General features: G+C 39.5%; 1 protein-coding gene across 1 annotated transcript in view; it reads left to right on the top strand.

Moving 5' to 3' along the window:
* Positions 1–313: 313 nt before the first annotated feature.
* Positions 314–14,131, top strand: part of GANC (glucosidase, alpha; neutral C) — a gene marked incomplete at its 5' end in the record, with an annotated part of 22,161 nt that continues 8,343 nt past the window's right edge. The window contains 14 exon segments of the mRNA XM_010020177.1: positions 314–401; positions 1,693–1,801; positions 3,356–3,483; positions 4,003–4,185; positions 5,051–5,096; positions 6,415–6,481; positions 7,271–7,367; positions 7,861–8,041; positions 8,386–8,539; positions 10,427–10,662; positions 11,561–11,687; positions 12,589–12,668; positions 13,567–13,710; positions 14,109–14,131. The exon segment at positions 14,109–14,131 is cut by the window's right edge and continues 13 nt beyond it. Coding sequence (XP_010018479.1) covers positions 314–401; positions 1,693–1,801; positions 3,356–3,483; positions 4,003–4,185; positions 5,051–5,096; positions 6,415–6,481; positions 7,271–7,367; positions 7,861–8,041; positions 8,386–8,539; positions 10,427–10,662; positions 11,561–11,687; positions 12,589–12,668; positions 13,567–13,710; positions 14,109–14,131 — 1,663 coding nt within the window.

The following is a 14,131-nucleotide window of genomic DNA, read 5'->3' as shown; positions in this document are numbered from 1 at the left end:
CGTAATATTTAACTGTAAGGACTGCAGAGTGAGATCTGGCCAAAAAATGCAAAGCCCCAAGAATTCACTAGTGCTGAAAGTCAGTTCTGTTAGTCACAGATTGCCCAAATTGCTCAAGTTATCAGTTTAGAAGGAAATGGTTTAGCATAGAACTAAATGTGTAAGAAATTCTTCCCATATCCACGCACAGTACTTCAAAGTCCAACACGTTTTATGTCACCATGGTTGTCTGCTCCCTCTTCAGTCCTTACCCCTCTTGAGGAGGATCCCATCATCTGATCATTCAGCAGGTGTTTGGTGAATACATTTTAAGTATTTTCTTTATCTGCTCTTTCTAGTGTCCAAGATGAAGCTGTGGACAAAAGCACCTTTAAGAAATGCAACCAGATTGCTTTTTACAGGTAAAGAGAAGAATTGTAGTGTAGGTTTGGTTTGCATTTGCTTTTGGTTTTTAAACCAGTAATATTAAACAATACAGGAAGTTGTTGCACATTGCTTTTAATCACAGCAAGTCTGCTACTTCCAGGATTTATCTTTCAAAGTGAGTGTTCCACTCACCTCTCAGCATGCAGTAATCAACATATTTTAAAAGGTGTAATCTTACATCCAAAACATCTTCTGTTAAAATTCAAAAGTCATTCCTCTCATCTGACAAAGCCCCAGCAATATTTTAGCTATTGCTATGTGAGTGAAAGGAATGATTGCCCAATGTTATGATAATTAGTCATTGACATAATTGGTTACAGTTTCAGATACTTATTTCTGTTCTGAAGGAAATTAGGTTCAGAAACCTCCAAATAACATTTCACCAATGTGAGCAGGACTCTTTCATCTTTTCATACCAGCCCTTTCTAGCCTGTCACCATGTTAACTTAATACATCTAATTTCTCAGCAGGAGGTTGCCACACACTGGCAAGCAACAGATTTCGTCTTTGCTCTGCTTTTAAAAGAAATTCTTTATCTGATTGCTCACATTTGTGCAATTTCTGTTTGCAACAAAACAAAGTCAGGTTACTAATGAAGAAGCTTCCATTTAAGGTAGCCTCCAAGATACTTATCTTCAAATAGTTCCTAAGACCTGGCCTCAGCAAGGAGCATTCTACAAACAGTTGAAAGAACCTCTGTTTCAGGGTCTCTGCCCTAAAATCATCATGAAGACCAAAAGCTGTGGCCAAAAGTCAGTAGTCAGCAGGCTTATTGAAAAACAATTTTCTCAGGGTGTATTCAGGAGGTTACAAATTACAAACATAAACTACTTAATCACCACAGAATGTAGAAGCTGTTCACCAGAGGGCTGCATGTGAAGCAGGGGTTTATGACAGAAAATGTAAAACAGGTTATTCAGCTGAAATTTCTGGGATCATGGAAAGAAGAAGAATGTAACTGGACAGCTGAGAATTTTCTTGGACAGTTGAATTGAGACTACTACTGTTTGAAAAAAAACCCTATAGAGTGGTGATGGGTGAGCTAACCCCTCTAACATCTCATTCATAAAGATATATGTGTGCTTAAACATGTATAGTTATATTATTATATTACTTTTCCCATTGACTTGAATCACTGATAATAACTGTATTTGAAAAATTTCAAGATAGAATTATTAAGTAAATATTTCTAACAATATTGTGTCCCTCTGTGTGATATAAGCTACAACAATTAGGGTGACCAGAAGTAATTTTCTGTCTTGACAGGCGTCAGAAACTTCTGCACCCTGGAAAATCCTATTATCGAGCATTGCTGGATTCAGTCACATTGAGTGATGAGAATGTCAAATTCCAAATTATTCATGAGGAGAATAAGGTGAGATCCCAGCCAGCATAGGAGAGTGCTTACAGAAAAAGCAGTGAATATTATCAACAAGTCTGATAATATTTGCAGGTTTTGAGGTTCTGCAGTGATAGATATTTAAGATATGATGCAAAATATCAGTCTAAAGATGTCCTTACTGGTCAGTGTTTATTTGACAGCTTGGAACTGGGCAAGGAGAACAGGTATTTTAAAGAATCTTTAACAGCTTAATGAAAATTCTGAATACAATTCAATCTGGAAAAAAAAAAAGAAGTCTTTAATTCAGCGTTTGCTCCACTATTCCAAAATAATTAATTATTTTTCTGTAAAGGAATAAGAAGACCAGCACATCCTAACCATATCTTTGTATTCTTGTGTTTGCACAAAGGCCTTTTTTTGGGAAAAAGAAGTCTTCTTTGCATTTAAGAAGACAGCCAGGAAGAGGGGTGTCTTCTACTTCTCTAGTTTAACAGCTAGCACATTCACTCAGAGAACAGGCAACCTAACCTGTCCTCAGATTGCGGGAGTTTGGAACTACAGCTCTCTTCCATGCTCGAAGCATCACACTATATAGATACTCTGCATAAATATATTTTCTGCATCTCTTATTAATCCTGAGCTTCTTTGCAGTCAGCACAGAAGAAGGAGCCTATTTTCTTTTCTAGAGTTTAAGACTGAAGGCTCTGTGGCTTCCTAGGCTATTCAGGGGTTTATATAAAGATGGTATAATACATTTCCTCAGAAGCAAAGTCTGGAAATCCAAATAAATCTTTTCTATCTTGCCTGTTCTCCCTTTGGCATTATGGCTCTTTCATTCTTTCATGCCTTTGATGAGAGAAGGGCTGATTGACTTCCAGGTAAAGGGAAAATATATCATGCCAAAATTTTTGTATCTCAGTTTTGTGTCTCACAGGAGGAGAGATTAAGAAAGGAGAAAAAACAGGGGGAAAAAAACAGACTTGTGGGGTAGGGATCTTCCATGGAAGAAAAACGAGTCATTTTGTATGAGCTAGAACAGAGTGACTTCCCACTCTAAATAGCAAATTACAGTGGGTAGGGCAGTATAATGCATTTTCTTTAGGTGTACCTTAAGTACACCTAGGTGTTTTAGGTACACCTGTGTTATTCTGACACAGTACACCAGTGTCAGCTCCACTGTGAATACTAGTGAACACCGAGCACTGACATTTTGCAGAAAGCCCACATCTCGGTAGTATCCCACTCTTACACTGGCAGCACAGTAGTGAAATTGTCTAGACTTCAAGATTAGTGTATGCTACCCCTGATTTCCATGCTGCTTGTGGGGAGAGCTGCAAAATGCTAGACGAGAGACTTGAAGATTAAGAGTCCACTTAAAATGAATTGCTTCTTCAAAGGGGAGAAGTAGAGTTAGCTGGTGTAAATTCATATGGATGATGATTGTTGCTCAGCAGTGCTAAAGAACATTAAATCAGAAAGCAGGCATGTTGGGTATTTTTCTCCAGACAGTAAATGTTTGGTGATGTTGAGCTGAGAGCAAGTTGGTATTTTTTATCACTACCACTTTATCTGTTTGTTTGCTTCCAGGTTCTTCTACAAGTAGAAATTTGTGAAATAGAAGGCAATATTTTCAGGCTTAAAATTGATGAGGCATCTCCTCTCAGAGCAAGGTACAAAGTTCGTGACGTTCTTATAAAGGAACCTACCACCCAAAGGTAAGTGATGGGAGGATGACTTAGCACCTTAGTAACTTACACAGCTTCATTTGCAAGAGTGTTTTACTTCTCTCTCGTTTGTGCTACACTACAGTTGTCTCTACATAATACAAATTTGTTATTGGAATAGAAAATAAAAATGCATGTAGTTAATATTTAAAAAATTCATGTTAAATACATAGAAGAAAGTTTTGTCACATACATAAGAAACTTGAGGCTATTTGACCCAATCAGAAAATAGCCTACTTGTAATGGTGCACCATTTTTACCTAAAGCATTACCTGTTAATGTGAAAGGAATGCAAACTGGATAGTTTTCACTGCAGTTCTGTTGCACTGTTCAGTGAACCCTGAACACAGCATGTATTTCTGGAGTTCTTTGCCTCAACATTAGCCTTGAGATTTTTATAATGCATGCAGGTATTCTCAGCCCATATTTTTGTTTCAAATAATTATTAGTTACAGTGTATTTCACATGCTCATAATTCATAAAAAGTTGATGTTGCTTTTCATTTGCCAGACTCTTCATATCCCAGAATGAGGCAGGTATTCTGGTGCTGTCAAGTGTTAATGAGGACTACAAACTTCAAGTCACAGCAAAACCCTTCCAGGTTGAGCTACAGTCCAAGGGTGAGACTGTTCTGAGCATGAATTCCAATGGGTTGTTATATTTTGAGCACCTACAACCCCCTCCCAGTGCTAGGTACAGTATCTGTCTGTCACATCCCGATAGGTACTGATTGTGCTTTAGCTAAGACAAACAATTCTATGGAATTGCAGTTTCTGTGATAGAAGCTCTTATGCACTGAAATCTATCCTTCTACTTTATACCACTAAGTACAATGGTAACGTTTTAACTTCACCACTTCAGATCAATTCACTGCAGACTGTTTTAATCCCTTGCAGCAGCCATGTGCAAAATGATAACCTCATTTAATGGCCAATTCTGTGAAATGCTAAACTATCCTGGCACCCCTTGTCTTTCTTGGAAATAAGTGATGGTAGTATGATAAGTTATTAGTTTCATCTCCTTTTATGACTAAACTTACTCTTCAGGTATGTTTTATTCACCATATAAGGTCTTGAAGTAAGTTGTGTTCAACTTAAAATGTGCCATACAAGCGACAAGATTTTTCAGGTGAATCTCACTGCAAAGCACTGGAAAGGTGAGAAAACAGTGCAGGACATGTGATGACTAGAAAAAGAGCATAGCAAGCACCTGTCCTAGAGAGCATTATTTCAAAAATGGTAATTAACAGAGAACCCATGATAGAGAATGGCAAAGAAGGGAGGATCTGGGTGGGTAAAATCCTGATGCAGACAGAAATAAATGTGAAAGGCCAAAAAGTCAATCTAACTCAAATATGGAGTGAAGGTTATTTTAAGGCATTGAATATTAAAATGATTTGAGGGTTAGAGCTCTCAACTATGACATCAATTTTCAGAATGGTCAAGCACCAAAACTCTAATATAACGTTTAAGGCAATGCATAATGATAAATGAATTTTCTGATTGAAATCCTTACTTACGTTAACAATAACCTGATTATTTGTATTTGTTTTCACTAGAAAACCTACAGCAGAAAATGAGGAAGCAGCAAGTGATTCTTCTAAGGTAACTCGTGCTTACTTCAATTCTAGCATGAATATTTTGTACAAAGGAGAATTAGAATCATATGTTCATTTCTCCTGGTGCTATGTTTACAGATATAGTCTAACCACTTTCCAGTGAAATTAAAAAAAGGATCTGGTATTTTATATTGAGATATTTTGCAGTTTCACAGTTGAATAAATATTTATGTGTTTCACCAGGGCTACAGAAGGCATCAGTCAAGTAGATCTAGCTTAAAAATGTTTTTTCCTGTAGTCATCTTATTTAGAATGTCTTTCTCTTTTGTTCTTTCAGCAGTCCAAAAACATGCCTTTACATACGTTCATGCTTAATACAGAAGTAATAGTCTGTCTGGAAAAAGACCAGGTCCTGGCAGTACATACAGGCACATACCAGTGTTCAAAGGAGGCTGAGTTACATCCAAGATATAATTTTAGCCTCCTGTAGAACAGATGGCTGCATACTCCGCTATCCTGTTATAAATGGCAGGGGCTATGCTTCCTTCAGCATACTTGTGTCTGAGCTCTGAGTTCTGCCAGGGAGAGTGCTTGCTTTAGGGAAGTCACACAGCTGCAAGAGGCCACATCTGCTTATTCTGGCATGAATGTAGAAAAGAAAACCAGGAAAGACACTGCAAAAAGTGGAAATTCTAGGACAATGAATGGCAGAGCAAGAAGCTCAAAATTTGAAGGAGACTGAAAGTATCAGTTACACACACAGGACTCTGGAAAGTCTCAAAAGTTTTTTTTGTTGCCTGACCCTTACTGTTTAGGGAGTGGGTTGGTTTCTGTTTGTATAGATTTTCCTGTTTGGTTCCATCCATGCAATATTTGCATTTCATAATCAGGTTGAACATCCAGAAGAAAGACATTTTTTATAGTGAGAACAATCATTCATTGAAACAGCCTCCCCAGGGATGTGGTACAGTCCCCATCACTGGCAGTTTTCAAGATGCAGTTAGACAGGGTGTTAGATAATCTCATCTAGGCTCCCTTTCCCATGAAGGGTTGGACCAGCTGATCTTTTGAGGTCCCTTCCATCCTGGGCTATTCTGTTGTTCTATGATTCTATCCAAGAACCCAGGTGTTACTATTATGCCATAGCAGAGTGCATGTGTGCTCTACTAGCATGTCAGTGCTTCAGTGTAAATTCCTGCAGCGGGATCTGAATTGTGTTTTGGATTTATTTATATTAAACATACTTGGCAAAAAGAAAAAAGAGAGTTAACAATGTACAAATTTCATGTGAATGAATATTCTTCTTAGAAATACATAGTGTGAGCAGTTGCATTTGCAAGGCTTAGCTATTTCTGTTTGTGCAGGAGAAACAAGAGGATCTGGGTCTCTGGCAAGAGAAATTTGGCAGTTTTTTGGATATCAAAGCTCATGGTAAGAATCAGTCCAGTTCTGAAAACTGCTTTACATATTTGTATATACTTGTGTTCATTTATATTTCCGTCTGCTTTCTGATCAGCCCTTAATGTTTATAAATGCTCGCTCGCTTCTTTTAATTTGACTATGAGATATCAGTGATGGGTAACAAATCTGACGTATTAGATAGTGGCATATAGATTAGGCCAGCATCATGTTTTTCTGTTTCTTTGTGTTGGAAGAATAAAGTCCACATGGTCAGGTTTGGATCCTGAAGCCACTGCTTGTCAGTCTACAGGATCTCTGATCACCTGCCAAAAGTTGCTCTGGACTCACTAATGTGACAAGATGATATCATTGGCAGAGGCTCTTGTGCATGCTACTCCCCTGGCTGAGGCTGAAGAGAAGAGCAGTAGAAAACAGGCAACTCTGAGTCTAAAGTCCACTCTGCTGTACCACCGTGCTGCAAAGCTTGGCTTGTAGGTACTGGGATAGAAACAGGAGATAGTTTCAAGCAGTTTCACTACAGCATAAAGAAGTGACCTCCTATTACAAGTTATATTTTTCTATTAAAGTGATTCATTTTACATTCTTAACCAGATCAAAATCAGAATAAATACAATAAAATCTGTTTAAAACTTTACCTCTATACTACAGAATTAATGCAGGTGAAGTTGAAAGCAAGTATGAAAGAGCTAATTATTAAAACCTGCTTTTTGATATATATTTTTTTAGATAGGTTGTTCTGCTCTGTTGCTTTCTGAGAATGGAACTCTGTGGTCTTCTCTTTTAATGTTATTCCCACAGGTCCTAGTTCTGTAGGGATGGACTTCTCTTTACATGGATATGACCATGTTTATGGAATACCACAACACACAGAAGGACTTCTTCTCAAAAACACCAGGTAAAGGTAGCAGATTGCTAGTGAAAGCATCTATTTTGTAAAGGAGAACTATAACATTGTCTCAATAATTTAATGCAGGCAACAGCTTGAGATATGTATATTATGTAGTGTATAACTTAGTTTAATGATACAGCAAACTGAATTATAGCTGCTGTCCATGTGAAGTAAGTTGTTCTGCTTTCCCTTTGCACTCTGCAATTTCATGAATGACCCTTTCTGTTCTCTCTCCATCTTTCATGCTTTTTTTCTTTTTTTCTGAATCATATTTTAGGACTTGGAGCAAATGAACAGTATTCTCACTGGCAGCAAAAATGTTGTTTGATTCAGGTAGCTAGGACCAAAGCAAAGAAACAGTAATCTACACTGTCCACATTTCAGCTCTGGGTGCTAAACTAAAGACCTTAATACACAGTGAATGGAATGGCAAAAGAGCTAAAATTGGCCTGGTACAAGGTGCTTACATATAACAAACACATCTGTTTGTTTGTCCTAGTGATGGTGATGCCTACCGGCTTTATAATTTGGATATCTTCGGCCACAAGATACATGACAAAATAGGCATTTATGGTTCTGTGCCGCTTCTCTTAGCACACAAGCCTAACAGAACTTCAGGGATCTTCTGGCTGAACTCTTCAGAAACGCTGGTGGATATTAGTACAAAGGCAGTAGCTGAGGTGAGAGTTGCTCACTTTCCTCAGGATTTAATAATGAAAGAAAACACTCCAGAGCAGGGCCAACAGGAACATAACACTATTATTGGAGATTTATCTTCTGCTCCCTAATGAATAACTGTCAGTATCTTCCTCATGTCCTCCCTATGGCTAACTATTACTCTATTTTGTATAAGCAGTATGCAAGGTAAAGGATTTGTGGAGGATACATAAGAAACATTCTGTGTGTATTCCTAATACCTGCCAGGGATGTGTTAGTGAATTTTGTGGGTTTCCGTCTTTGCTCCTTCATTGAACAAAATTTTGATATAAAGAGATACTCAGTTCTACCTTGGTTTCCTTCAAAGCACGGACTGTCTGGATCTGCTGCAGAAACTGCTAAACAGAAAGCAGTGCCTCTAACTGAGGTGCGCTGGATGTCAGAAAGTGGGATCATTGATGTTTTCCTGCTGATGGGACCCACTGCATTTGATATCTTCAAGCAGTTTGCACAACTGACAGGTACTCACATAACTAGAGTCTGTATGGCACGTTTACCTGGGAGATTCTCTGAGGAACATGCTGTACCCAAAAGTGGGTTAATATTTACATAGCCTATTGTGTGCAGGAGGCTAATTGTTCCCAGATTGCAGCTGCTAGAGCAAAGGCTGGTGCTTTATGAAGACAGCCTTCCATCCTTGTTTTCCCTAGCATTTGCAGCTGGCCAAACTTGAACCTAATGGAGAAGCCAGCATAATTACTTCTATCCAAAACTGCTCCCTTAGGTGAAGAGAGGAGACACAGGGGGCTAGAACTGCCAGTCACCATCAAGACTGGCCACCTTATAGTGAGGAAAGGCAGAAGTTACAGAGTAATGTATCTTGGAGAGCAAAGAAGATAGGTAACTGTCTTGTGTGTCCCTTAGGGAGGGGAGCAGAGATGGCATGCAAATCTGGGAAAGGAAAGAACCAAGAGGCTCAGTAATAGACTAAACAATGGAGGCAAGAGGACTAACATTTTATGACAGCAGAATTCTTTATGTGCTAAAGAGAATTAACAGCACAGAAACATCCCTGGTAGTTCCTTAGTGTGTTAGCAATGATCGTCTGCTGCACAGATGTTATGGAATGTGGTTCGGCTGCACAGGAGTAGGAAGGTAGCCAGATGGCAAGAGGATCTCTCTACGTGGATGTGCACGCTCAGGAAAGTTGTTTCCCAGCTCCCTTTTGCCATATGTGTACATAACTACCTGTTTTCTAATTTAAAAAAATCCTAACACTTACAGTTCCGTGGTTCTCCTTGTACTGGAGCACCTGTGGGCCTGTTTACGCTGCTCAGGTCCAAGCAGTCACAGGAATTGTATTCCTACCAATTAAAATCTATTTAAGTGTTTGCACTAATGACAGTTAATCTAATCATAGAATCATAGAATAGTTAGGGTTGGAAAGGACCTTAAGATCATCTAGTTCCAACGCCCCTGCCATGAGCAGGGACACCACACACTAAACTATGTCACCCAAGGCTCTGTCCAACCTGGTCTTGAACACCGCCAGGTTTGGAGCATTCACAACTTCCTTGGGCAACGAATTCCAGTGCCTCACCACCCTCACTGTAAAGAACTTCTTCCTTATGTCTAATCTAAACTTCCCCTGTTGAAGTTTAAACCCATTACCCCTTGTCCTACCACTAGAGTCCCTAATGAAGAGTCCCTCCCCAGCATCCTTGTAGGCCCCCTTCAGATATCGGAAGGCTGCTATGAGGTCTCCACGCAGCCTTCTCTTCTCCAGGCTGAACAGCCCCAACTTTCTCAGCCTGTCTTCATACGAGAGGTGCTCCAGCCCTCTTATCATCCTTGTGGCCTCCTCTGGACTTGCTCCAACAGCTCCATGTCCTTTTTATGTTGAGGACACCAGAACTGTACACAATACTCCAAGTGAGGTCTCACAAGAGCAGAGTAGAGGGGCAGGATCACCTCTTTTGACCTGCTGGTCACGCTTCTTTTGATGCAGCCCAGGATACAGTTGGCTTTCTGGGCTGCAAGCGCACACTGCCTGCTCATGTCAAGCTTCTCATGCACCACCACCCCCAAGTCTTTGCAGGGCTGCTCTGAATCTCTAGATCTAGAACACTTTTACATGAAAAAAGAATAAAACTATGTTGGTTAATGGGGTAACACTTCAGCATCATGGAACAGCAAGTTCCATCTCACTCTTGTATTATTATTACAGCCCTCTGCTCTTTCTGGCTGTTGAGCTCATTGTAATGTTTGTTATTTCATGAGTTCAGTCACTTTGGTATGAAGAATGTGCTCTAGACTCAGCCTAGGCCAGCATCCCATAACTCCAGACAGATACATCTTAATCATGGTAGCTTTCTCAGAGAATATCTTCATTCCTATGCTCTTCCTAGGCACTCAAGCCCTGCCCCCTCTTTTTTCTCTGGGCTACCATCAGTGCCGGTGGAATTACGAGGATGAGCAAGACGTCAAGGCAGTAGATGCTGGCTTTGATGAACATGACATTCCTTATGATGTGATATGGCTGGACATAGAGCACACAGATGGCAAAAGGTATTTTACTTGGGACAAAAAGAAATTTCAGAACCCCAGAAAGATGCAAGAACATCTCAGGAAGAAAAAACGCAAGGTAAATAATATGGCAGGAAGAAAGAAAATAGTTCTTTTGTCTTGCTTAATTCAGCTTCTTATGCTGTTTTATTATTTCGTAGTTTATTCTCTACCCTGACTATAACACTAAGTCTGACCTAAGTAAAGCTCCATCTTACAGAAGCAGCCTAGTGCTGTTCTTAATGGGCAGAGTAGAAAATTTTCCTGCTTAACTTGAGCTTTCACCATTGGTAGCTGCTACTGTTGCTTCAGCTTTTCTTTGTATTGATAATACTTTTTATTTTCTGCTTACAGTAACTGGGATTTGGCCTTTATGTTGATACCATAAACTAAATGTTTTTCCTTCTGGTGAAGTCCTGGTATGATGTGCAGTCTGATAGCTTATTTAGTCTTTATTTCTGCTTTACAGCTTAAATACTTTCCTTGGAATTATAGAGGTATTAAAAAGTAGACAGTTAATATCTAGGAGTCGTAGAATTTAATGCTTGATCTTTGCCCGAAGTTAATGAACAGGGGACTGCTGAAATAGCATTCAAGTTTCACAGTCCCTTAGTTGGAGATACAGTACTTTCCCAGCTTTTACAGTTAATGGCAGGAGAAAGTAACTACAAAATACAATGCATGGATGTTTAAAAACATCAGAAACTCCTGTTGCTGCTGTATGTTATACAAGCTATTTTTTGGGGGGCTCTTCTTTCAGAAGGGCAAGAGGAGTTCATGTTCTCGTTGTAAATTCAGTTATTATAAGTCTAGCACAGAATATACAAGAACTGGTGACTGCTTTCTAAAATTAGTGACACAGCTACCTTCTTTACCTGAAGCGAAATCATTATTTGCCTTTTATCAAAAGTGAACTCTTACTGGTTTCTTCAGTGTAGTTGATGCTAATCATGCATTTTATTTTCTCATTCTGGCAGCTTGTCGTCATTGTTGATCCCCACATTAAGGTTGATCCCATGTACACCCTGTATTCACAGGCAAAAAACAAGGGATATTTTGTGAAAGACAGACATGGGCAAGATTTTGAGGGTATCTGTTGGCCAGGTAAAAAAACCACTTTGTCTCTACATTTCAAACTGTTAATTTTAAAAACATTGAGGAGTAATTTAATTGGAACCCATAGAAGTGGAATTAAATTTGAACATTCCTTGCATTTTTTAAAAGTATTCATAATTTCATATACTTCGTGATTTCTTCCGTACAGGCACGTTTTGGGTGCCTCATCTGTACAACTTCCTTTGTTACATCTATTGGATCTGTAGATAGTCCCAGTGCCTAGAACTAAAAAAGTGCATTTGTCAACCAGAACAGCCATTTATCTTCCCAACTTGTCTCGGGTAACAGAAATCCAGTCACAGCCTGCTGCAGTGAGCACAGCTCAAGTAGTCTGGATGAAATTCAGTGAACCTTGATACTGAAGACTTTGATTCAATCATAATACAGATTTGCCATGTTATTTTCATTGTGAGGAGACAAAGGAGGTTGTCCTTCTTTACAGACAGAAAGCCCACAATGCTTGCAAAGGAATGAATATGGGAAAAATCAAGGAAATATTACAACTTCTAGCAGCATGGCAGGATGTAGTTATTCAGCTTCTTGGCAAGACTTTCCTGTTTGAGCCTAGAATACCCGGGATGCTGTCTCTCTCTGGCTTCCTGTTCATATCTGAACATATTTCAAACTGCTATCAGTCACCCTTAAATGGTGCTGAGCTTCAGACCTCCAGAATTTATGTGTTGGTCTACAGAACATGGCAAGAGCTGTACTGAGTTCCAAGCCAGCCTGGAATTTGCTCTTGAGCTTTTGTCTGAGAAACAATAGCAACTACGTTATTGGTGCCTACTGCTGAAGGTATACTGGTCTTAGGCTGCTGTATTTAGGTGCAAAGACAATACATGCTTGCTCTTAAAATCAGGTAAATGATTGGGATCTCCCACCTCCACAGGTTCCTCTTGTTACTTGGATTTCACCAATCCTGAAGTGCGAAAATGGTATGCAGATCAATTTGCCTTCAAAACATACAAGGTTTGTATTTATTTGCTATGATCTACATATCCCAGGATGCCTGAAAATGGGGGAGAAAAGATAAACTACTGGCTAAGCAAGTTGTTGGCTTTTGTAGCTGTATTACCATATAGATATATATCATATAAATATCTTGGTAAACTGAAGTACCCTAGAAGGATTTTCTCCATGGACTTGTCTACCCTAAGAAAGTTGCAGCCCATGTGCCACCAGTGAACCTGCTCGCTTAGTTGCAGTAGCAGGGTGGACAAACTGCAGGCATTTTAGCAACTCATAATTTAACACAGCTGTTGCAGCTCCAGCTTTTACTATCATGATAGCACAGGAGGAGTGATGTGGGAGTGCTCTCTCTCATAGCTCAATGTCACTTCACCCTGACCTTCCTTCCAGCACTCCTGCCTAGTGCTGAAAGTGTCTGGGTGAACACTGCTGGACACTTCCAGTTCCACCTGCCCTGCCCTGAAGTTCTGTTTCGCAGTAGGGTTGTTGAAACCATTCCCCTAGTAGACATGCACAGTAGACATTTCCCTTGCTGCTTTTCCTCTCCAATTTTTCTTTTCTGGCTTTTGTTTTTTTCCTAATGGCTATTTAATACTTCTCTTTTCCCTGCCTCTTTTCCCTCGCCAGAAGGCAGGAATAGCAAGTATCTACTGAGTTTTCTCAGAATTGCAAAAATCAAGTGGGTTTGTAGGCTGCCATCCTAACCAGAAGGGCCACCAAGAGAGATGAGATGAATGATTGGCAGCTTTCATGTGACCACAGGAATATAAATGCCATGTCTTGCTTTGCTGTTGCTGTTTCTACTCACAACCCAGACTGGTCTGACACCCCCTAAAGACAAACGTACTAAGTTACAGCAATGACTCTTTTATGTACTAATTGCAACCCTGTGTCATAGGGATCCACTAATATCCTCTTTGTATGGAATGACATGAATGAGCCTTCAGTCTTCAAAGGGGCAGAACTAACCATGCAGAAAGATGCTGTGCACTACAACAACTGGGAGCATCGGGAAGTGCACAACCTCTATGGATTCTACCAGGTAGAGTATCCAGAGACAAAAAACAGCAGTTATTTTCATGGAGTATGACTATTGTGGTAATTTACACAGTGGTAGGTGTTCTGTAACCTCCACCAAGGACTGAAACTCCATCACACTGGATATTGCTATATTTAAAGTAAACTCTGTGATTGGTCACAAGAAAATGTGACAACATCTGTACCTTTCTGCCACAAAAATGTAAATTACATTGGCTGTGGCTGCCCAATATTTATTCTTTTTCAAGTATATTCTAATAAGAAAGTGTTGCTTTAACCACAGGTATTATTTGTGGGCACAAACTTCTTTATTTTCCCATCTTGGAAAGGCTAAAAAGGCAGCGTAGCAAATATGCTAATTATAGACTTTGTCTTCCTGACTTTAATGTTCATAATTTTCAGCAAATGGCAACTGCAGAAGGACT

The sequence above is a fragment of the Nestor notabilis genome, unplaced genomic scaffold (genome assembly GCF_000696875.1).
Source record: "Nestor notabilis isolate BGI_N333 unplaced genomic scaffold, ASM69687v1 scaffold26068, whole genome shotgun sequence".
Taxonomy (NCBI): domain Eukaryota; kingdom Metazoa; phylum Chordata; class Aves; order Psittaciformes; family Psittacidae; genus Nestor; species Nestor notabilis.
This window is presented reverse-complemented; position numbering and strand designations above follow the sequence as displayed.